At 39.8% G+C, this 26,117-nt stretch overlaps 1 protein-coding gene across 1 annotated transcript; it reads right to left on the bottom strand.

Moving 5' to 3' along the window:
* Positions 1 to 21,873: 21,873 nt before the first annotated feature.
* LOC131906300 (vomeronasal type-1 receptor 90-like) lies at positions 21,874 to 22,821 on the bottom strand. The gene has a single exon (XM_059257050.1). The coding sequence runs from the start codon at positions 22,819 to 22,821 to the stop codon at positions 21,874 to 21,876; it is 948 nt and encodes a 315-aa protein (XP_059113033.1).
* Positions 22,822 to 26,117: the final 3,296 nt, after the last annotated feature.

Raw genomic sequence — 26,117 nt, 5'->3', positions numbered from 1 at the left:
TCTAATAAAGAACTGAATGGCCAATAGCAAGGCAGAAGAAAGGATAGGCAGGGCTGGCAAGCAGAGAGAATAAATTGAAGGAGAAATCTGGAAGGAGCAAGAGAGATCAAGGAATGAGTAAAGGAGGAGATGAGAAAATAAGGGGACAGCCATCCGGCTACACAACCAGCCACACAGTAAGAAGTAAAGAATGGTATACAGAAATAGGGAAAGGTAAAACCCAGAGGCAAAAGATAGATGGGATAATTTAAGTTAAGAAAAGCTGGCAAGAAATAAGCCAAGCTAAGGCAGGGCATTTATAAGTAATAGTAAGTTTCTGTGTGTATTTATTTGGGAGCAAGGTGGCAGGCCCCTGAAAGAGTAAAAAAAGTAAAATCACCAACAACATTTTGTAGTAACAATGTGAAGCTCAAATTTTTTCATAAAAAAAAAAAGAGGATACAGCTCCTTTAAGAGTTTCTGCCTGCTGATGAGCTCTTGAACAGCCAATACATTAAGTAGAAACAAAAAACAAAGTAAAAATGCCTGCAGCAATACAAGCATTGGCTTTCTAGAGCTCTAGAAGGCTGCAGTTCCTGGTTGCACACCTCCAACCAGGCCTCAAGCTTTAGGCTTGGCTTTCACGAATCAAAAAGCAGGCAGAGCCAACTGATAGAGCAGCTCAGAGGACTTAGTTGTAGCTTAGCAGTTTAAAGTTTGCTCACACAGTCAAAAAGACTAGAGATATGCAGTAAAAGAGGTCCAGATGGAACAAAAACTCTAAACAGATGTGCTTAGGCTTAAGAGAGAAAAAAAAAATGAGTATAGACAGTCACAGAAAAAAATAATAGTTTTAAAAAATAAAGTCTTTAGAGACAGTAAATGTAATATAAAAGAGAAAAGCCATGTAAAGATGGGAAATATACAGGGAGTCTGGATTCTATACAGTGTTGTATTGATTTTGAATTTTTTTGATTGCTGATGGGCAAGAGACAGCTTCTGGGAGACATGGGATTGTGAACAGGACTGCAGCATTGAGCCAACCTAGATACCTTAGGGCTATCTTAATTTTAAAAAAGCAGTCAAAAAATCTATTTGTCAAATGAAAATCAAAAAGGCTTTGGAGAAGAGTTTTTGCTTTTGTTTCCACAGAAGATGAGAGACTGTAGATTCCTTCAGGAATGATATTGATCAGGTTTGATCAGGGGAGACCTTGTGAATCTTGACAAGTGGTATCTATCAACAAAGATTACTGCTGGTCTTCCCAGGACTTGCTCATTATCTCAAAATTTTCTCAGGGACCCCTAAAGATGTCTTTGCCCATAGACAACAGGAAGCAGTCATCCACATTCCCAAGAGATGGGTTGTAGGAGGCTTTTGGTTATTTGGTGGGTTATGGATGTTTGTTATAATTTAGGGGAATATAGGAATATAGGATAAAAAGACAAATACTAATCTCAGATATTTTGCATTGACATGAATTTTGGTATATTGATACAAATTTAAAGTTAATTGTGTTACACTGTATATATGTTTCTACTCTTGTTTGGGGTATTGTGCTTATGCTGCTCATTTACAAATGCAATGTATAAATAAGAAATGAGGTTAGTAGGTAGTCTATAATAATCAAAATTGTAGTCACATCAGGTATATTTTCAAGGTTAAATGGATAAATTTAGATAGATAAATGGTCTTCAAATACTTCAAAGACCTAGAGAATATAGCATTTAAAATGTTTTGTTAACCTGAGGATTTTCATGACAATGAGACACATCTGCTCCTGGAAGCACCAATTTACTTCAGAGAAGATAATAAGCGTTGAAGAAACTCCATAGGAGTTTGCTTTCATTGTGGTAAGATTAGCAATTTGGGCAAGAAACTGCTTTTGCCTTGGCTGCTTGACTGTATGCTTTATAAACTAGACATGCAGGACCCATAAGAAAGTGACTACTGAACTTTGTCAAATAAAGGTGGGATGGTACTTCAGGGTTCTTGCTTCATGGAAAAATCTGCCAGACATTCTGCAGGACACAGGAAAAAAAAGCGACTGATGAACTTTGTCAATACAAGGCAGGGCAGTCCTTCACATTTCCTGCTTTACTGAAAAGTCTGCCAGATATTCTAGACCTATAGGCAGAAGATGGATGCCTCAATGTTGCAGAGGAGCTTTGGGTGACTGTCCAGGCAGTCAAATGTCTCTGTCATTTCTAGAGTTTTGGAAGTTGTTTACAATACACTTCCTGTTTACTCAGGTAATATTACATCTTTCTGGGTCTTTGGTGGAGGTAAAGACTAAATAATTAGAGTCAATTTTTCTTAGTTAATGATAGAAAATAAATTAGGTATAAAACTTTGGAATCATTAAGAAGGGGTAGATGGTAGAGTGTTTTCTCTGAATTTGTTAAACACAAATGGACTGAATATTGTAAATATAATTCTTACTTGATAACTGTTTTATTGTATATAGTTTTACTATGTTAAAGTTAATACCTTTCACTTTTATTTAGACAAAAAGGAGGAAATGTTGTAGAATATCATTTTTTTCTTTTATTTTATAATTTAATTTAATTTTACATATCAGCCACGGATTCCCCTGTCCTTCTTCCTCCCACCCCATCCCCCTGCCCTCCCCCCAGCCCACCCCCTAATTCCCATCTCCTCCAGGGCAAGAACTCCCCTGGGGATTCAGCTCAGCCTGGTAGATTCAGTCGAGGCGGGGCCAGTCCCCTCCTCCCTTCACCCAGGCTGAACAAAGTGTCCCTGCATAGGCCCCAGTGTTACATGTAGGAGAAAGGATAGGCAAGGCTGGCAGGCAGAGAGAATAAATAGAAGGAGAAATCTGGGAAGAGAGATCAAGGAGAAGAGGACACTAGGGGCTAGCCACCCAGCCACAGAGTAAAAGTGAAAGTAAGATATACAGAAATAAGAAAAGGAAAAAGTACAGAGGCAAAGGTAGACTAGATAATTTAAGTTAAGAAAAGCTGACAAGCTGGCTAGAAACAAGCCAAACTAAGGCCAGGTATTCTTAAGTAAGAAGAAGACTATGAGAGGCAAGCTCCCACCTTTTAAAGGGTTCCTATGAGAAGGAGAGAGGGATAAGAAACTTTTAGATAGAGAGATAGTGGGGAGGAGAAAGACAGAAACACAGGATAGCTTTGAGAGGACCTGGATCAAAATCCACTGGCCCCTTCTGTCTCTTCAAAAGGGATTTTTATAACAATGCTAAAGGTCAGGTCAAAAGACCTCCCCCTTGCTCGATCAAAGCACACCGCACAGCCAAGTGCAGACCCTTCCAAACACCTGGTAACCATGCCCATGGTCAAATCATCCCCTTATGCAGCCCTGCTGGGTAAAGCAAGCTCAGATTCTTGGACCCTGAGTAAGTTCTCACTAGGAAACCTCTGTGGGTCTCTACAGAGGACTCCATGTGTGATTTATTTGGGAGCTGGGTGGAGGGCCCGCCAAAAGAGCAAAGAGCCAAAGAGTAAAGAACAACCAACAACACAAACCCACCAAGCAGTGACGAGGGTTCCCTTTCCCAGCATCTTCACCAGCATTTCTTGCCTTTTGTTTTCTTGATTTAGTCATTCTGTCAAAACAATTTTTAAGGGCAGAGTCAGAAATGGGAGTGTATCTCAGAAATACAGCACAATGTAGCATGTAGGCATGTGGCTTTGATATCTGGCAACACATAATTATTTTTAATTTATGTAAACTTTTGTTTACATAATGATGTTATGTAACAGAGACCCAAATGATCCTCTCATGACTTTGTGAATAATCTTAATCTGTAAAATGTCAAATGACCCATGCTAAAGTTAGAACCCTAATCAGTCATAACTTCTCAATCTTATTTCTACACACACACACACACACACATACCCTTCATTGGTAACATATGTGTCAGTTACCTATAATGAACTTTGAAGAAGCTTTGTTGTAGATGTAACAGTCTTATTAAATAAGAAACACGGAGCCAAATGTAGAGTTAAAAGCCCACGAGGTCAGAGCAGTAGTTAAGAACTGATACTAAAAACCCTTTCTTACCCTTCGCTGCCATTGTCGTCCTTCCCCTCAGAAAGAGGCCTATTTCCCATGTGTCTGTCTTTTTATTGACTTTCTGTCTGCCTTCTCATTGGTTGTAAAGCCAACCACATGACCTCCTCGTCACTGCCTGTCTATACAGACCTCTAGGTCTCTATGGTTGGTATTGAGGTATGTGTATCTATGCTGGCTGTAACCTTGAACATAGAGATCTGCTTGTCATGTGATCAGGATTAAAGGTGTGCGCCACCACTGCCTGGCTTCTGCTATGTCTTGCTATTAGCTCTGACCCCCAGGCAACTTTATTTATTAACATACAAATAAAATCACATTTCAGTACAAATAAAATATCACCATACTTTGTCATCTGTTTTAGTTTCTTTTTCTGTTGATGTGATAAGATACTGTCAGAAAAGCAACTTTGGGAAAGAAATATTTATTTTGGCTCCCAGTTGAAGGTACAGTCCATCATGAAGAAGTCAAAGCAATCAGAGCCTGAAGCAGCTGGTTACATTGCCCTCTCAGTCAGAATAGAGCAGAAAATCTTTGGCCTCTGCTTGCTTTTTTCATTTTATACAGTCCAGGATCCCTGCCTAGGAAATGCTCCCACCCACAGATAATACGGGTTTTTTCTACATCAATTAACTTAAAGATAACCCCTCAGAGGCAGGCCCAAAAAAACAACTCTCAGGTGATCCTAGATTCTATCAATCAGATAGTTAACACTAGCCATAGAATCATCCTACAAACTCCTCACTAATAGGTTTTAATGCTCTTTTATTGTGTTAATGACTTATGATAGTTTATATTTTTTAATGGGATAGAGTGGGACCATTTTGAGCTGAAAAGTAACGTGAGTTGGCTTAAGTTTTATAAAAATAATGTCACAAACCTGTCATAAGAGGTGAAGCTAAACTAATCTTTATTTGCTCCAAAGTCTGTACATATTCCTTGCACTGATGGTTAGTTCCTTTCAGAGCAGAAAGCCAGGAAACATTTTCCTACTCATGAAGTCTTTATTTTCTTTAAATTTATAATTTTTCTTTTATTTTTGAGATTATAATAAAATTACATCATTTCCCTTTCCTCCATCCAACACTCCTATGTAACCCCCTTAGATCTCTTTCAAATCCATGACCTCCTTTTTCATTAATTGTTGTTACATATGTATGTATATGCATGTATATTACTAATATAATATGCTCAGGCTGTATAATGTTATTTGTATGTGTTTCCAGGGCTGACCATTTGGTATTGGATAACCAATTAGTGTGTTCTTCCCTGGGGAAGGCTATTTGTCCAGCTCTCAGCTTTTTTTAGTTGCCTGTAGTTCTTTGTGTAGGGTCTCATGATTGTTCCCCCATCCACTTTGACATGTCTATTATTATTGTCTTTGTTCAGCTTATGTTTAGGCATTCATGTTGGTGAGACTTTATGGGTGTAGCATCTAATGTTGCTAGGAGACACAGTCTCATAGCAAACTCTCTGATCTTCTGGCTCTTACAATCTTTTCACCTCTTCTTCCACAATGTTCCCTGGGTTGTTTTATAGATACATCCATTGGAACTGGGCTGCATAACTATGTGTCTTGATTGGTTGTGAGGTTTTTAGTAGTCTCCATCTGTTGCAAAGAGAAGTTTCTGTGATGAGGAATGGGGACTAAACTTATCTGTGAGTATAAGGACAAATATTTAGAATGCACTTAGGGGTTATACTGGTTTAATAAAATGGTGGTTGTCTATTGCCTCCCCAAATCCATGGCTTCTCTAGCCCTGGGAGGTTGGCTAGGTTCCTAGTATAATGCAATATTTTCTTTTTGTAGAATGAATCTTAAGCCCAATTAGAGAGCTATTGGTTACCATAAAGGTATGTGTGCCACTGTTTCACCCTTAGGTTTATGGTGCCATGCTGGCCATTGTTGTGACTTATAGGTGTCATATCTGGGTAGGACTGTTGGTTGATTCCCTTCTTTGGAGGCTTTCATGGTACTTCTGGTGCCATGAAAGCTAATCCTCAAAGAGGAAACATTAAATCAGTTCCAGTTCAGAGGCTTCTGGGCCCTGTGTCTGGAGTGCATGGTGTCTCCAGCAATTGGGACTTAACTTTCACCTCTGAGGGACAACCAAGGGCAAAAGCAACAGTCTGCATTGTTTTGGAGTCTCTTGGACAACTCTGACCAACAACTGAAAAAAAAGGGCTTCTCATGCCTGGTGTTGGGAGTTTTGTTAAGAGGAGGGGAATTGCCAACTCAGATGAGAAAATTTCATTTAAATTATATCTATATTTATACATAGATTTACATGCATTATAGGTATTTTTTGTTTTTGTTTTGTTTTTTAGATAATGAGTGGTATGATTTCTTACAACTTTTTTTCAGATATCCTTACTATTGTTTTACCCTCCTCTTTCCTTCATCTGTATTGATCTCTCTCCTCTTCCCTAATTAGGCCCCCCCCATTTTTCCCATTTCATCATTCAGATCATGTATAACCTGCTATTCCCATCACTATTTGACAAATATTAAATGGCTGAATATATATATAGTCAGGTTAGGGTTTTCTATTTTGGTCCATTTGTCTACATGTCAGTTTTTGAGTCAAAACCATATTGTTTTTATTACTATGGCTCTGAAATGGTAATCTACCAGCACTGTTCTTCTTGTTCAGGATTGTTTGGCTATGTCAGGTCTTTTGTGGTTCCATAAGAATTTTAGGATAGTTTTGTCTGTTTCTGTAAAGAATGAGATAAGTATTTATACTGGGGTTGCATTGAGTCTGTAAAAGGCTTTTGAAAAAAGTGTTCATTTTCACAATATTAATTCTACCAATCCATGAGTCTGGGATATCTTTCCATTTTCTAGTGCCTTTCTCTATCTCATTCTTCAAAGTTTTTTTTTTTTTAATTTTTATTTTGCAATACAATTCAGTTCTACATATCAGCCACAGATTCCCTTGTTCTCCCCCCTCCCGCCCCCCTCACCTTCCCCCCAGCCCGCCCCCCATTCCAATCTCCTCCAGGGCAAAGCCTTCCCCACAGACTGAGATCAACCTGGTGGACTCAGTCCAGGTAGGTCCAGTCCCCTCCTCCCAGGCCGAGCCAAGGGACCCTGCATAGGCCCCAGGTTTCAAACAGCCAACTCATGCAATGAGCACAGGACCCGGTCCCACTGCCTGGATGCCTCCCAAACAGATCAGGCCAATCAACTGTCTCACCCACTCAGAGGGCCTGATCCAGTTGGTGACCCCTCAGCCATTGGTTCATATTTCATGTGTTTCCGTTTGTTTGGCTATTTGTCTCTGTGCTTTATCCGACCTTGGTCTCAACAATTCTCGCTCATATAAACCCTCCTCATTCTCGCTAATTGGACTCCCAGAGATCCACCTGGGGCCTAGTCATGGATCTCTGCATCCAGATCCCTCAGTAGTTGGATGAGGTTTCTAGCACGACAATTAGGGTGTTTGGCCATCCCATCACCAGAGTAGGTCAGTTCGGACTGTCTCTCGACCATTGCCAGCAGTCTGTTGTGGGGGTATCTTTGTGGATTTCTGTGGGCCTCTCTAGCACTTTGTTTCTTCCTATTCTCATGTGGTCTTCATTTACCATGGTCTCCTATTCCTTGTTCTCCCTCTCTGTTGTTGATCCAGCTGGGATCTCCCACTCACCCAAGCTCTCTTTCCCTCGACCCTCGCCCTTCACTACCCCCACTCATGTCCAGGCTGTTCATGTAGATCTCATTCCATTTCTCTGTCATTGGGCAATCCCTGTGTCTTTCTTGGGGTCCTGTTGTCCAGGTAGCCTGCCTGGTGATGTGAGTAGCAGTCCAGTCATCCTTGTTCCACATCTAGTATCCTGTTATGAGTGAGTACATACCATGTTTGTCTTTCTGAGTCTGGGATACCTCACTCAGGATGATTTTTTCTAGATCCATCCATTTGTCTGCAAACCTCATGATGTCATTGTTTTTCTCTGCTGAGTAGTATTCCATTGTGTATATGTACCACATTTTGTTTATCCATTCTTCAGTTGAAGGACATCTAGGTTGTTTCCATGTTCTGGCTATTACAAACAACGCTGATATGAACATAGCTGTACAGTGCTCTTGTGGTGTGGTTGAGCATTCCTTGGGTATATGCCCAAGAGTGGTATAGCTGGATCTTGGGGGAGATGGATTCCCAATTTTCTAAGAAATCGCCATATTGATTTCCAAAGTGGTTGTACAAGCTTGCATTCCCACCAGCAGTGGAGGAGAGTTCCCCTAGCTCCACATCCTCTCCAGCATAAGGTGTCTTCAGTGTTTTTGATCTTAGCCATTCTGACAGGCGTAAGGTGGTATCTCAGAGTTGTTTTGATTTGCATTTCCCTGATGATTAGGGATGTTGAGCAATTCCTTAAATGTCTTTCAGCCATTTGAGTTTCCTCTGTTGAGAATTCTCTGTTTAGTTCTATAGCCCATTTCTTAATTGGACTGTTGGACATTTTGATGTCTAATTTCTTGAGTTCCTTATATATTCTGGATATCAGTCCTCTGTCAGATGTGGGATTGGTGAATATCTTTTCCCATTCTGTAGGCTGTCGCTTTGCTTTGTTGACCGTATCCTTTGCCCTACAAAAGCTTCTCAGTTTCAAGAGGTCCCATTGATTGATTGTTTCTCTCAGTGTCTGTGCTACTGGTGTTCTATTTAGAAAGTGGTCTCCTATGCCAATGTGTTCAAGACTACTTCCTACTTTCTCTTCTAGCAGGTTCAGAGTAGCTGGATTTATGTTGAGGTCCTTGATCCACTTCGACTTAAGTTTTGTGCACGGTGATAGATATGGATCTCTTTGCAGCCTTCTACATGTTGATATCCAGTTTTGCCAGCACCATTTGTTGAAGATGCTTTCTTTTTTCCACTGTGCACTTTTGGCTTCTTTGTCAAAAATTATTTGTTCATAGGTGTGCGGATTAATGTCAGGGTCTTCAATTCGATTCCATTGGTCCACATGTCGGTTTTTATGCCAGTACCAAGCTGTTTTTATTACTGTAGCTCTATAGTAGAGCTTGAAGTCAGGGATCGTGATGCCTCCAGAGGTTGTTTTATTGTACAGGATTCTTTTGGCTATCCTGGGTTTTTTGTTTTTCCATATGAAGTTGAGTATTATTCTTTCCAGGTCTGTGAAGAATTGTGTTGGTATTTTGATGGGGATTGCATTGAATCTGTAGATTGCTTTTGGTAAGATTGCCATTTTTACTATGTTAGTTCTGCCTATCCATGAGCATGGGAGATCTTTCCATTTTCTGACATCTTCTTCAATTTCTTTTTTCAGGGACTTAAAGTTCTTGTCATATAGGTCCTTCACTTGCTTGGTTAGTATTACCCCAAGGTATTTTATGTCATTTGTGGCTACAGTAAAGGGTGATGTATCTCTGATTTCCTTCTCCGCTTTTTTGTCCATTGTATATAGGAGGGCTACTGATAGAACACAGGAGGTTATTCTAATTGTTTTGTATCTGTTTAGATTTGCTTTGTGACCAAGTATGTGGTCGATTTTAGAGAAGGTTCCATGGGGTGCTGAGAAGAAGGTATATTCTTTTTTGTTAGGATGGAATGTTCTGTAGATGTCGATTAAGTCCATTTGAGTCATGACATCAGTTAAGTCCTTTATTTCTCTGTTAAGTTTCGATTTGGGGGATCTGTCCAGTGGTGAAAGTGGGGTGTTGAGGTCTCCCACTATTAATGTGTGGGGTTTTATATGTGATTTAAGCTTTAATAATGTTTCTTTTACATATGTGGGTGCCCTTGTGTTTGGGGCATAAATGTTCAGAATTGAGACTTCATCTTGGTGGATCTTTCCTGTGATGAGTATGTAATGCCCTTCTTGATCTCTTTTGATTGATTTTAGTTTGAAGTCTATTTTGCTGGATATCAGGATGGCTACACCCGCTTGTTTCTTAAGACCGTTTGATTGGAAAGTCTTTTCCCAGCCTTTTATTTTTAGGTAGTGTCTATCTTTGAATTTGAGATGTGTTTCTTGTATGCAGCAGAAAGATGGGTCCTGCTTTCGTATCCATTCTGTAAGCCTATGTCTTTTTATAGGTGAATTAAGTCCATTGATATTGAGAGATATTAATGTCCAGTGATTGTTCATTCCTGTTATTTTTTGGTGGTGATGTGTGTGTACTTTTCTTCGTTGGGGTCTACTGCTGTGGCTTTATCTATTGCCTGTGTTTTCGAGGTTGTATCTGACTTCCTTAGGTTGGAATTTTCCTTCTAGTGCTTTCTGTAGGCCTGGGTTTGTGGATAAATATTGTTTAAATCTGGCTTTGTCATGGAATGTCTTGTTCACTCCATCTATGAGGATTGAAAGTTTTGCTGGGTATATTAGTCTAGGCTGACATCCATGGTCTCTTAATGTCTGCATTACATCTGTCCAGGACCTTCTGGCTTTCAAAGTCTCCATTGAGAAATCGGGTGTTATTCTGATAGGTTTGCCTTTATATGTCACTTGGCCTTTTTCCTTTGCTGCTCTTAATATTCTTTCTTTATTCTGTACGTTTAATTGTTTAATTATTATGTGGCGAGGGGACTTTTTTTGGGGGTCTAGTCTGTTTGGTGTTCTATAGGCTTCCTGTATCTTCATAGGCATTTCCTTCTTTAAGTTGGGAAAGTTTTCTTCTATGATCTTGTTGAATATATTTTCTGTGCCCTTGAGTTGGTATTCTTCTCCTTCTTCTACCCCTATTATTTGTAGGTTTGGTCTTTTCATGGTGTCCCAAATTTCTTGGACATTTTGGTTCATGACTTTGTTGACTTTAGTGTTTTCTTTGACTGATGAATCTATTTCTTCTATTGTATCTTCAACGCTAGAGATCCTCTCTTCCATCTCTTGCATTCTGTTGATTATACTTGCATCTGAAGTTCCCAATCGTTTTCTCAGATTTTCTATTTCCAGCATTCCCTCTGTTTGTGTCTTCTTCATTTTTTCTATTTCCCTTTTCAGGTCTTGGACTGTTTCCTTCATTTGTTTCATTGATTTTTCTTGATTTTCTTTCAGTATTTTATTGTTCTCTTCCAGGACTTTTTTGATTTCTTCTAATTTGTTTGCCCTTTCCTCTAGTTGTTTACAGCGTTCTTCACATTTTTTTGTCTTTTCCTCTACACGAGCCTCTAGCTTCTTCATGATGACATTCATAAGGCTATTTTCTTCTGCTTCTTCCAATTTCTGATGTTCAGGTCTAGGTGTTGGAGGAGGGCTAGGGCCTGGTGATGGTGTATTGCTATTCATTTTGTTGTATGTGTTTCTGCCTTGACGTCTGCCCATCTCCTTGTGGTTCGTTCCTGGCCTTATCCGCACACTTGGTTCAGACAGAGCTGACAGATTCAGGAAGTCTCTCTCTCTTGTCCAGATGGGAGCTCTCTTGTCCAAATTGGAAGTCCGGGGCAGGATGGGAACTCTTGTTCAGAAGGGAAGTCCGGGGGAGGATGGGTGCTGTCCTCTCTCTCTCTCTCTCTCTCTCTCTCTCTCTCTCTCTCTCTCCTCCAGATGGGAAATCCAGGGCAAGATGGGAGCTGGGGGCCAGCCTCTAAGTCTCAAGAAGAGGCTTGGGGCTCAGGCGGATGGGCGTGGGGGCAGGGCGTGGAGACTGCAGGGTCTGCCAGGGGTCTTGGAGAAGGAGATCCTTCCCGGTGGGGCTAGAAGGGCACCTGCCCGGGGACCAGAACCTGGGGCCAAGTTGGGCAGGTCTTCCCCGGAGTGGCTGGTGCCCAGGGATGGGGTCGGGGGCAAGCTAGGGCACTCACCTGTGCTTCAGAAGGGAAGTCCGGGGCAAGATGGGAGTGGAGGGGCTGGCCTCTAAGTCTCAGGAAGAGGCTTGGGGCTCAGGCGGATGGGCGTGGGGGCAGGGCGTGGAGACTGCAGGGTCTGCCAGGTGTCTTGGAGAAGGGGATCCTTCCCGGTTGGGGTAGAAGGGCACCTGCCCGGGGACCAGAACCTGGGGCCAAGTTGGGCAGGTCTTCCCCGGAGTGGCTGGTGCCCAGGGATGGGGTCGGGGGCAAGCTAGGGCACTCACCTGTGCTTCAGAAGGGAAGTCCGGGGCAAGATGGGAGCTGAGGGGCCGGCCTCTAAGTCTCAGGAAGAGGCTTGGGGCTCAGGCGGATGGGCGTGGGGGCAGGGCGTGGAGACTGCAGGGTCTGCCAGGTGTCTTGGAGAAGGGGATCCTTCCCGGTTGGGGTAGAAGGGCACCTGCCCGGGGACCAGAACCTGGGGCCAAGTTGGGCAGGTCTTCCCCGGAGTGGCTGGTGCCCAGGGATGGGGTCCGGGGCAAGCTAGGGCACTCACCTGTGCTTCAGAAGGGAAGTCCGGGGCAAGATGGGAGCTGAGGGGCCGGCCTCTAAGTCTCAGGAAGAGGCTTGGGGCTCAAGCGGATGGGCGTGGGGGCAGGGCGTGGAGACTGCAGGGTCTGCCAAGGGTCTTGGAGAAGGGGATCCTTCCCGGTTGGGGTAGAAGGGCACCTGCCCGGGGACCAGAACCTGGGGCCAAGTTGGGCAGGTCTTCCCCGGAGTGGCTGGTGCCCAGGGATGGGGTCGGGGGCAAGCTAGGGCACTCACCTGAGCTTCAGAAGGGAAGTCCGGGGCAAGATGGGAGCGGAGGCTCATTCTTCAAAGTTTTAAAGTTTTGATTGTAGAGGTTACTCATTTCCTTGGTTAGGTTTATTCCTAGATATTTTTTTCTGAGGCTGTCGTGAATGGGTATGTGTCCAAGATCTCATTTTCTGTTGTTGGTGTAAAGAAGATCTAGTGATTTGTGCAAATTGATTCTGTATGCTGCCACATTGATGAATTTATTTCTAGAAAATTTTTGAAAATTTTGGGATAGTTAATATAAAATATCATATCATCTTCAAATAAAAATACTTGAGTTTCTTTTCCTATTTGTATCCCCTTAATTTCTTTACTTTTTCTTATCCCCCAGATAGTTTTTCAAGCACAATGTAGAAAAGGAGTGCAGAGAACAGGCATTCCATTCTCATTCCTGACTTCAGTGAGATTGTCTCACTCTTCTCCATTTAGGATGAATGATGTGGTTTTCTTGTATATAACTATCTTAGTTACTGTTCCCTTGCTGTGAAGATTCACCATGACAAGGTAACTCTTATAAAATACAGAATTTAACTGGGGACTTGCTTATCATTTTAGAGGGTTAATCCTTGATCATCATGGCAGGAAGCAGACAAACATGGTGCTGGAGCAGTAGCTGAGAGCTTTACATCCTTATCCACAAGAAGCAGGTGGAGAGAGAGAGAGAGAGAGAGAGAGAGAGAGAGAGAGAGAGAGAGAGAAAAGAAGAAGAGGAGGAGGAGGAGGAGAAGAGGAGGAGGAGGAGGAGGAGGAGGAGGAGGAGGAGGAGAAGAAGAAGAAGAAGAAGAAGAAAAAGAAGAAGAAGAAGAAGAAGAAGGGAGAAGAGGAGGGGAGGGGAGGGGAGAGGAAAGAAGAGAGAAGTCAAGAGAAGGGGAGGAAAGGAGAGAAAGAGACAGTACCTAGTATGGGCTTTTGAAACCTCAAAGCTCACCCCCAGTGACATCTCCTTCAACAAGGCAACACCTCCTAATCTTTCCCTCACTGGGGACCAAAAGATTTAAATGCAAGAGACTTTGGTGGCATTCTCACTCAAACTACTACAAAAGCTTTTATTATGTTGAGGTCTATTCCCTCTAGCCCCATATTTTCTAGGACTTTTATCCTGAACTCATGTTGGATTTTGTCAAAGGCTTTTTTCTACATTGATTGATTGCATCTATTTTTCTTTATCTATGATGATCATATGATTTTTGTTTTTAAGTCCATTCATGTGATTTATTACATTTAATGAGTTGTTGATATTGAACCATCCCTGCATTTCAGATATAAAGCCAAGTTGGTCATGGTGTACATATTGAAATATGTCTATATCCTGTTTGCAAGTATTTTATTGAGCAATTTTGAATTTTTGTTCATCAGGACTATTGGCCTGTAGTTTTGTTGTTCTTCTTGTTGTTATATCTTTATCTGGTTTTGGTACTAGAATGATAATGGCTTTATAAAAGGAGTTTGGTACTGTTCTTTCTGTTTCTTTCTTTCTTTCTTTTTTTTTTTGAAAATAAGTTTGAGAAGGGCTGGATCTACATCTTTTTTGAAAGGCTGCTAGAATTCTGCTGTGAATGCATCTGGCCCTGGACTTTTTCCTTAGCTGAAAGACTTTTTATTAGTATTTCAATCTCATTTGTTATGGGTCTGTTTAGGTTGTTGACTTCTTAGTTTAATATTTATGGTTTGGCTCAATCTAGAAATTCATCAATTTCTTTTAGATTTTCCAGCTTAGTGGACTACAGGTTTTAAAAGTATCCTCTTAAAATATTTTAAATTTCTTTGGTCAGTTGTCATGTTTTCCTGTTCACTTCTGATTCAGTTAATTTGGGTCCTCTATTTCTTTTGATTAGGTGGCCTGAGTCTGTTCAATCTTGTTTATCTTCTCAAAGAACCAGCTCTTATATTTGTTGATTCTTGTATTATTTTCTCTGTTCTATTTCATTGATTTCTGCTCTTGATTTTCTTATTTGTGACTGTCTACTAGATTCAGTTTTGATTTGTTCTTGTTTTCCAAAATTTTTGAGTTGCATCACTAGTCCATTTTTTGTGCCCTTTCTGATTTTTTAATGTAGACACTTAGAGCAATAAATTTCCTTCATAAGGCTGCTTTCAGTGCATCTCAGAGATTTTATTGTATTACATTTTCATTTTAATTTAGTTCCAGGAAGTTATTTCTTTCTTGGTTTCTTCTCTGACCCAGTCATCATTTAATAATCAGTTGTTTAATCTCCGTGAGTTTGTATATTTACTAGAGATTTGTATGCTGTCCATTTCAAGTTTATGGCATTGTGGTCAAATAGGATATAAGGAGTGATTTCAGTCTTTTTGAATTTGTAAAGATTTGTTTTGTATTTTAGGATATGGTCTATATCAGAAAACTATGTGCTGCTGAGCAGAATGTATATTCTTTGGTATTTGGGTAGAATATTCTATAAGTATGTTAAGTTCATTTGAAGTATAATGTGAATTAGTTCTGATGGGGTTTTTTGTTGTTGTTGTTGTTTATTTTTTGTCCAGATGACCTGTCTATTGGAGAACGTTGGGTATTGAAGTTACCTACTATTAATGGGTTGATGTTAATCTGTGTCTTTTAGTCCAATAGCAGTTGGGTTTTTGTTGTTTGTTTTGTTTTTATGAAATTGGGTGCCCCTGAATTTGATGCATATATGTTTAGGGTACTAATGCCTTCTTGGTTAACTGTTCCCTTAATTACAATGAAGTATCCCTATTTATCTCTTCTGATTAGTTTTAGTTTGAAATCTATTTTGTCAGATATAAAAATTGTGACATCTGCTTGCTTCCTGGTCCTACTTGATTGGAGTACTTCTGTTTATCCTTTTACTCTAAGGTGGTACCTATCTTTAAAGAGAAGATGTGGTTTTGTTTTGTTTTGTTTTTTGTAGAATACAAATTGATAGATTTTTGTTTCTTGATCCATTTGATTGGCCTGTGTCTTTTGAAGGAAGAATTGAGGCCATTGATATTTAAAGTTACTATTGAAATGTATGTTAGTTGTGGTCATCATGGTGTTTTGGTGGTATTGTTCATGTTAACAGTGGTTCCCTGTGTTATAATGATTATGACTTTGTATTTCTTTCCACGGCCTTTTGGCTATGCTCATTCTTCAGATTGAACTATTGCTCACTGTATTTTCTTCAGGTTTGGTTTGTTGTACACAGTATTTTTAGGTTGTTAATATCATGGTAAGTTTTTCTTTCTCCTTCAAAGATATGGCAGATAGTTTTGCTAGGTTTATTAGTCTAGCCTGGCCATCATATCATAGTCTTTTAGAACTTGGAATGCATTTTTCTGGGCTCTTCTGGCTTTGAAAGTTACCATTGTGAAATCAGCTGCTATACTATGGATTTTTCTTTACATGTGACTTGCAGTTTTTCTCTTGAAGCTTTCAATAAACTTTCTTTGCTATGTATACTTAGTATTTTGACTATCATCTAATGTGGGGATTTTCTCTTCTGCTTGTTTCTATTTGTTGTTCTGTGTTCTTCTTGTATCTGTACGATTATAACTTTTTTTAGTTTGGGGAAGTTTTCTTCTATGATCCTTTAGAAGAGCTGGTCTATGGCATTACTAGGTATTTTTCTCCCTTGTCTATAGCTATAATTTGAAGGTTTTGGGTTTTTTTCATGGTGTCCCACATTTCCTGTGTGTTCCTTTTATGTCTCTGTCTCTGTCTGCCTCTGTCTCTGTCTCTCTCTGTCTCTGTCTCTCTTTCTCTCTCTCTTTGTGTGTGTGTGTGTGTGTGTGTGTGTGTGTGTGTGTGTGTGTGTGTTAAGTTTTCATATTCCTTTCTTACTTGGTATAGATTCTTTACTTTATCTTCAGGTCCTGATATTCCATCTTGTGCTTGATTCATTCTCATTATAAGGTTTTCCTTAGAGTTTTCTAGTTGAGTTGTTGGCTTTATCAATTCCATATTCATTTTATCTTGAGTCATATTCATATTTCTACCTCCTCATTGCATTTTGTTCTCAAATCCAGGATTATCTTTGTCATTTTTATCAACCTTATCTTTGTGTTTTCTTGGATATCACCCAGGCATTTTTTCTAATTTTCTTTCTCCTTAATTTCACTGGGTTATTTCTTTGTGTCTTCTTTAAACTCTTTGAATTCTTTGATGACGTTTAGGATTGTTCTTTAAAATTCTGTGTCCTGTGGTTCATCTAGGTTTCTGTCTTTGGCAAGCATTTCTACAGGGCTGTTATGTTTGAAAGGAGAGATACTGACTTGATCTTTCATATTGTTTGCATTTTTACAGTGAGATTTGGATGTATGGACTGCTTTTGTTAGTTCTAGGTCTGATAAAGACAGAGCGGGTTGGGGCAGAAGATAGGCTATGTGGGAAGATTGGGCGTAGAAGTTGGAAATGTCTTGGGTGGAATGATGTCAGGTAGACATAAGGACTGGGCTGATATACAGGATGTGTCTCCTAGTCCAAGCCTGGAGTATGAGAGTAGATCTGGCTGGATGGAAGGTTGGATGTGGCATAGGAGGGGACTGTGGGTTAGGAGGTAGGTAGGGTGGAAAAGGCCTAGAAATTGGTTGCAGTGCAGGCCAGGGTGGCCAGGACAGTGGATGTGGGATCCAGGCTAGAGCTATTGGGTTGTATGTGGGAATGCATGGATAGAGGTCAGGGATACTCACCAGGCAAGACCCTGAAAAAAGGTATGGGAGATCTAGTAGGGTGGAGAGATTGGATGTAGCACAGAGGGGACCTGTGGGTAGTGGTCTTGTGAAGTCTTTAATAAACTCATTGTTATACTTACTGATAACTTCATCAGAAACCAAAACACAAGAATCTAGCTTTACTAATGCCTCACTTTTTGTCATTATTTGTCCATGATCTTAAGTCTCCTCCATATATATAACTTGAGATTTAAACTACATTTTAATGGCTTTGTTTGCTGGTGGGACATTTTCTCAAAAGCTGCTCTTGAGAACTAACTAGAGCTAACTTGCTCAACAGGAAGTTTGCTACTTTTGCTTTTCATAATTAAATGTCCTTAGATTCATGTTTGGGACCAGAGACTTCTGACATGTTTTCTAATGACTATAAAATTCATGTGACATGAAAGAAGGGTAGAGAATAAGTAAGGTGTATGGGGCATGGTGGGGGACAGGCTACAAAAACCTAATGGGCTCAGTGAGATAGATGTTAGTATTAGTGTTAAATATAGGGTAGATTTCTTAGGCTGAGTCTGAATCTTGTTGTCCATACCTGTGAGTCTGACTAGGAAGACAAATCATGTTCTTTCTCCTCTGTGAGGAGCTAGAAGTGGTTGAACAGGAAGTACCCTGCCAAGTTCCCTGATCCTTAGCACGCCACACTCTGGTCATAGTCATGGCCTTTGTCCTCAAAGTGCTATTCTTGGCTTTTTGTCTTGGTAAAGGAGAACTGTGCTGTGATGGGTAAGGTACAAACCCAACCTTATCTGCGTGGTATGTCTCCCCCTATGAATCATTAGCCAGGAAGCCCTTCACTTTGTAGGACTTTTTGAGCAGAATCTGATTGATAACCAGATATCTCTGGACCAGATGTTTCCCATGGCTTTGAGGAAAGAGGCCAGCAAATGAAGAGGTAAGTGACAGGGTGTGTTAGCAAAGGGTGGTCTTGACAGAATAGAAGAGAATACAGGATTTATGTATTTAACATGGCATCCAAAGTAAGAGCACAGTGCCTGGCACGGGTAGGCATGCCTTGGGATTTGAATGAAGGAATAGTTGTAAGGAGGCAGGGTATAGGAGAAGAAACAGGGCTGTGCAGGGTGTGGATCTGAGGATCCTATATATACTAGCTGAGCAGTAGGTATGACAAGGCCCGGTGAAAGGATCCCAGTGGACACTGAAGGGAGGTGTCAGAGCACAGTGCTTATAGTGACCAAGGTGGCACAGGCAAAGCCATGCAGCCTCTGCTTAGCAGAAGTACCTCTGCTCAGTGAAACACACACACACACACACACACACACACACACACACACACACACACACACACAAGATCACTTAGGTTTGAGATGTATCCGTTTGGTGAATCTAAGTAGCTCTGAAGATCACTGGGGTGTCCGTAGGTCACATAGACTGAAATACCATAGAGTAGAAGATAGAGGAAGTTGAAGAAAGAACTGGGGACTTGGGAGATGGGGGTGTTGGAGGGCCTTCCCTTAAGACAACTGAATATTCCTCAAATTATTTACCAATGATCATCTCATTAAATGTAGGAAAGGCTTTGTCAAAATCTAACACTTCTTCATGATAAAAGTCCTGGAGAGACAGGGCGACAAAAGATATACATCAACATAATAAAGGCAATTTACAGTAAGCCTACAGCTAACATCAACTTAAAACAGTTTAGGAGAAACTTAAGGCATTTCTACCAAAATCAAGAACAAGACAAGGATATCCACTCTCCCCATACCTATTCAATATAGTACTTGAAGTATTAACTAGAACAATAAGATAACTGAAAGACATCAAGAAGTTATAAATAGTAAAGAAGTTAAAGTATCTTTATTTGCAGATGCTGTCATAAGTGTCCCCAAAACTGCAACTGGGAAATTCCTGCCGCTTATAAACACTTTCAGTAAGAATAATAGGACACAACATTAACAAAAATTAGTAGCTTTCTTATATACAAATGACAAACAGTCTGAGACAGAAATAAGGGAAACAACTTCCACAAGAGCCTCAAAAATGTAAAATATCTTGGGGTAACTCTAACCAAGCAAGTGAAAGACTTACATGATAAAAAATTTAAGACATTGAAGAAAGAAAGTGAAGAAGATAACAGAAGATGGAAAGGTCACCCATGTTCACAGATTGCCAGGATTGCTGTAGTGAAAATGGACATCCTCCCAAAAGTGATTTACAGATATACTGCAATACCCATCAAAATTCCAACAGTCTTCACAGAGCTTGATAATTTTCAGTTTCATATGGAAAAACAAAAACTCAGGATAGGTAAAATACTCCTGAGTAATAAGAGAACTGCTAGAAGTATCACCATCCTTGATCTCAAATTGTACTACAGAACTATAGTAATAAAGGCCGCATGGTATTTCACAAAAACGGAGATGTTTTTGTGAACGGACAGAATGAATTGAAGACACAGACATAAATCCACACACCTATGAGTTAGAGGCACAAGGTTTCTTGTGCTCACAGATAAGCACTAGAAGAACCAGAAATGTTAAACACACAGGGTGGTCTCTTCAAGAGGATACATATATAACTTTTTTCTGCACAGAAGGGTAGGAATGGACATGGTTAATAGCCTGGTGACCACTGTGATATCTGTGTGACAGAGACCACACCAGACCCTCCCCCCAAGACCCTTGCCTAGAGATTGTTTGTCTCAGTCAATCTATAGACGCTATCTTTAGGGAAGATGTCACTTTTACTTTACAAAGAGTTTCAATGTAATCATATGCTAAGCTTTGTTGTGCACATAGGGTTGAGTTAATTATCAACAGGAAAAAATTCACCAAATTGTGCTATCCTTAAATATGCCTAAAAAAAACTACTCAGGTTCAGAATCTCAAAGTTTGAATCAATACAGGCTACTGAGTTGTGTTGAATAAAACTACCTTCTTGCTTCATCTGGATCATTACTCTGGAGACTGAAATGGCTGCAGAGACCCCCACACATATGGACAACTGATCTTTTATAAAGAAGCCAGAAATGCATGGTGGAAAAAATACAGCATCTTCAACAAATGCTGCTGGTCAAACTGGTGGATGCATATAGAAGGATGCAAATAAAGCCATTCTTATCACCCTGCGCAAAGCTCAACTCCAAATGGATCAAAGACCTTGACTAAGGTCAGATACACAGAATCTGACAGGAGAGTGAGGAATAGCCTTGAACTCATTGGTATAGGAAAAGACTTTCTGAACAGAACACTGATAGCACAGACACTAAGAACAGCAATTAATAGCTGAGATCTTGGGAAACTGAAAAGCTTCTGTAAGGTAAAGAAACCAACATTCAGACAAAGCAGCAGACTAAAAAATGCGAAAACATTTTTACCAACTACATAACTAATAGAGGACTAAGCTCCAATATATATAAAGAACTTAATACACTGGAAATCAAGAAAACAAATAACAACTAAATTAGGGTATACTGGTGCACACCTGCAATCACAGAGTTGTAGAGGCAGAGACAGGACAATCCCAGGGACTACCATACTGGGCTATTTGGCATGACCCACATCATAGTGAGAGATGCTCTTTCAAAATACAAGGTAAATAGAATATGAAGACAAGCCAAGGTTGTCTCATGGCCTGCACGTGCACATGCACATAAATCCTTTGTCTGTGCACACACATGCACACACACATACATAAAAACACATTGTACAATTTGTATGTATATATAAACATTTTCAGTAACCAATAGTATTTCAATAAATGTAGATGAAATGAGTGCAAATAAACAGGCACATGAAATTTTCATATACAACTAATTAAGTAACTGTGGTAAAAAATGGAAAATTTAGCCAGGCGGTGGTGGCGCACGCCTTTAATCCCAGCACTTGGGAGGCAGAGCCAGGCGGATCTCTGTGAGTTTGAGGCCAGCCTGGGCTACCAAGTGAGTTCCAGGAAAGGCGCAAAGCTACACAGAGAAACCCTGTCTTGAAAAACCAAAAAAAAAAAAAAAGGAAAATTTAAATTCACATTATTTTTATGATCCAGAGAAATTATAATTAGGAAACAGAATTAAAGCTAAGAATAGGATATTTAAACTATCCTGGAATGTTTAGAGTAAATTAAAATTTTTTTTTTTTAAATCTTAGAAAGTCACTATCAACAAGGAGCTTCCTTGAATAACCTCAGCATCTAGGGAACATTTATGATATAAAATAAAAGAGAGCAAGTAAGAGAATTCCTGTGAAAATAACAACTTGTGGTGTACAATGAACTTTATAATACTTGGCAGCAGAAATGTCACAAGAGTGTTCACATGTAATATCACACATTTTATTTCAATCATATGACGAATTATGCTTTGCTACTTGAACTATTAAACAGTTTAAGAGGAATCTGTTTTTAGGGAAAAAATATTGGTGCTGCACCAGCATGACTCCTTACAACCATTTGTATGTCCAGTGCAAGGGGGGGTGGGCAATGACCTGTTCCGACCTCTGTTGGAATGAGGAATTCAAACATATATGCATGCTGGCACTACACGCATACGTATAAATAAATTGGTTTTTTTGAAAGAAGAGAAAAATTAACATTTTTTAAAAATCTGGTGGCGCATTGCCTGCAAGTTTTTCAGCATATTGATTATTCTGTTATCAGAACTGATTTGTACCAAAGGAGTAATTGTGGGATAGACATTCATCACAAACTTCTGAAGAGTCAAGATGACTGGGTTGTACTTCCATAACAGGACTGAGGTGGATGAGATGATGAAGTCCACCCAGTACATGACCACAAAGAAAACCACCAGCAGCAAGATGGTCTGGGTGGCCCTCTTCTCAGGGGATGCTCTCAGGTGGCTGATGCTGTGAAGATACTTGCATTGTCTCTGATGTCTGAACAAGATAATCACCATGTATGCACTTGTGGTCAACATAACTCCTACAAGAAAGACATCTCTGGAGACTGTCACTGTTAAAATCAGTGCCCTGGTGATGAAGTTCATGGGGAAGAGTGAGCAGGATTCAGTGACCTTCATCTGGTTGCTCTCACTCACATTGGTAAAAGCACCAACATAGAAGATCCACCTACTACTGAATGACAAATTGAAAGACCAGAGGTAGAAGAAAGCATAAATCACGTATTTTTTTAGTTTATGTTTAAATTTTGCCAACAGTGAGGTACTGGGACTGATAGTGACAGCCTGGAACACACTCAGAAGGCAGGTGATGCAGATGGAGAGGCCTCTCATCACCCTGCTTACGTAAAAAGTTGCCTTACATTTGAAGTCATTCTCAAGGTTCAGTGACTCAAATATGTGTGTAAGCCAAATATCCCCTCCAATGAGGACCATTATTATGTGGATGAAGGTCAGTTGGCAGGAGATCAGGTCCATGGGCTTAGGACTGTGACACAGGATTATGAAAGTGTAGAAAAAAAGAAGAAACATATTGGCTGTGACTCCAAGTCCAGATTGGAAATAAAGGATATTCTTTAATGAGGACATATGTGGAAAGTGCATTCTTCTTATCATCATAGTGGAAGCATATTTCATATACGTGGAAAAAAATAGAGTATGCATCAAACTTGTGATTCACTGGTTAGTATGTCTATACCATCATTCTGTTTTACCTACTTATTCTTGATTAACATCTCTCTTTAACTTTTGATGTTCCAGACTGGATATCATATATTTCGATATATTTCTCCATGTATCCACCTGTATATATAGCATACTAGAGATAATAAAGGCATTCAAAATTGCATCCTATAAAGAATGCACACTTTGTGTGCCTATATTGCACCTAGGCCTTATGCCTTAGAAATCCAATCCTATTGATTTAAATTGCCTCGTTTTATAGTTAACACCTAAAACAGTAGTGATGAACATAGAATATTAATCTTATTTGTACAACTAAATAAAAATTATGTTGATCTGGGAAAAAAATCACAAAAGAAATCCAAAAGAGTGAGGTGAGTCATCCTCATATTTCATAATTTTAATAAGCTCTATTTTGCAACTATCCATGTTTTGACTCATAATTCTAATGGAATCACAGTGATAATTCATGATAATCTCATTATTTTAATCCATGAAATGTCTATCTCAATTAATCTGTTTTTATGTTCACTTTTCCATGGAATCTTACATCCCCATTATCTGGAATTAAAGACATAGATAAAGTTGGAGGCCGTTACTGCACTTTTGATGCCCTATTAATTGTAACCATTATGGTTATAAATGTCCCTAGATGTCTCTCAGCTTACTTCCCATCCCGTTTAAAACTTTTGTGAACTTTACCTCAGGTTTAAAGAACTAACTTCCAGCTATGGAGACAAACACTATTTTTCTTTCCTTGTGGGGGAGGGGGCAGGTAGTAAATGGTTAACAGTGTGATTCCTTATAGCTTTTCCAGCCATCCATATTGCTATTTACCTACCTCCCCCCACCGAAGGAGCCCCCTTCCTGTTTTCCCATTTTCCCTATCAGAGCCATTGTACCCTGCTATTACCCTTACTTTTCTCCTGCCTTCTTCTGGATTTACCTCCTTCTTCCTCCCTAGTGAGCTCCCATTTCCCCACATACACTCTCAGATCTCTTGTATCCTACCATTCTCCTTTACCCTCTCTCCTCACACACAAGGAGCTCCCTTTTCCCATTTCCCTGATCAGACTGCTTGTACCCTGCTATTACTTGTCCCCTCTCCATTGTTCCCTACCACCCCACCCCATCCTGGCAATTGTCCTTTAACTCTGCTTTCTGTAGTTACTACAGGCTATGTAACCTGAAGATGTGGAGCTAGGAGCCTCCAACAAGAGAGAACATGCGACACTAAGACAAACACTATTTTCAACACACTGTGACAAACATGAACTCACTGAAGATGACCATATGGTGACCCTGTTTTGGAATTTCTGTTTCAAAAGAGATTCCTTCCCATGCAGTGGAAACCAAGGCTCAGTGTTATCAGAGGTCATCAGCACCAAACAGTGTTTACAGTTCTACTCAACAGTCTTACCTTTGGTGGCTATGTTAGTTATTTGGCCGGGTTACCAGTGTCGTTATTTTATCAAATTAATTTAATTCAGTACTTATAATCATCTTTCTGATAGAGAAATGGAAAACTGCTTCACTGACTCAGATTCTTGTGAGGAAAAAGAGTGTCCAATTGTATTTTCAAGTTCACTCATATATTTCACATTTATAGTTGCATGCACGCATATATGTATAGAAATAGTACAGGAGTTAGTGGCTGATAACCCTCTTAAAGCTCCTTATGAATATGAGACAATAAACCACATTTAATATTACACAAATTTTGCCCTTTAAAAGCTTAACCTAGTAAAGGAATAGATTCATCCCAATTGCCAGAGCCAAACATCTGATTTCCCCACCAACATGTGCTTACAGCAGCTGCACCATGATGTTGCTGGGAATCTAATCCAGATTCTTTGCAAGAGTAAAACGTGCTCTGAACCACTGAGCCATCTCTCCTGGATTAGATTCCCAGCAATGACATGGTGGCTCATGACCCTCTGGAACGCTCATTCCAGAGAATCCATTGCCCTCTCAGACCCAGGCATGAAAGTGGAGCACAGACATACATGCATACAAAGCATTCATATATGGACAATAAAATAAACCTTTCTTAAACTTTCATTCTTCTCTCATACATTATGTCCAGACTGCAGTTTCCCCTCTTTCCTTCCCTCCCCTCCTTCCAGTCCCTCTCTCCACCTCCTCTCTCCCCTAGATCAATTCATTCTCTGTTTCCATTAAAAAAAAAATCCCATATCCAGCCTCCCAGGGATATCCACCAAACATGGCCCAACAAGATACAATAAGAATGGGCACAAATCCTTATATCACAGATGGACAAAATCATAAATATATAAGTAAATAAGTAAATAAATAAATAAATAAATGAAAGCTCCAAGATACCATTTAATTCAAGGCTTGATCTCCAAACGAAAAGACTTGTAGCCCAATTCCAACTTTAAAAATGCAAATGGACAAACCATATATGTACAACCATTTATTATGAATTAATCTATTCATAGATAATTACTAAAAATAGTAATTAATATATTATTAATATGCAATTCCTTAATGTCGCATATGTATTGTAAGTCATACAAAAAGATGACACTACGATCAGGTAGAAGACAGTAATCTCAAATGTTTTTTCTTATCCCAAAGATGAGCACTTCAACCCCTTCATTTCCTATCCATAGCTTTATAAATGTTTATCACATGAAGAAAATGACACATCTTTATCAAGCATCATCCATCTCTTAGGCTCATTGGAGGTGAGACTGGACCAGAAAGGTCCATAGCAACTATGGCTACAAGTTGAGGTGTTAACACATATATGCATTGAGAAAAGTCACTTGTTTTATTTGGAAAAAAAAAATTGCAATCCTGGGGTAAATCTGCACATCTAGGAAAGCACTCTAAAACAAAGGCATACCCTGAAGCTCTGAGTGTTGGTTGCTTATTTGTTTATTTTCTGTTTATGGTTTTACAGACCTCACTATACAGCTGATTGCTGGCCTTGAGCTTGCTATGTAGTCCAGGATGTTTTCAAATTTATGTTCCTTCTGCTTCTGTCTCTTGAGTGCTGGAGTTACTGGTGTGCATGCCAATCCAAGGTGTTTATTTTAATTTAAATTTTAAGAATTTATCAGACATTTTTATTTGATGACTCTGGCAGTTCTTAAGTAGAAGATTCAAAAGATCTATACTAATGTAATGCTAACCAGGAAGTCATAGAATAGATGAAAACACCAGAGATAAAATCTACACAGTAGTATAGTGTCGAGGAGAATTAG

This window comes from Peromyscus eremicus, chromosome 3, assembly GCF_949786415.1.
Source record: "Peromyscus eremicus chromosome 3, PerEre_H2_v1, whole genome shotgun sequence".
NCBI lineage: Eukaryota > Metazoa > Chordata > Mammalia > Rodentia > Cricetidae > Peromyscus > Peromyscus eremicus.
This window is presented reverse-complemented; position numbering and strand designations above follow the sequence as displayed.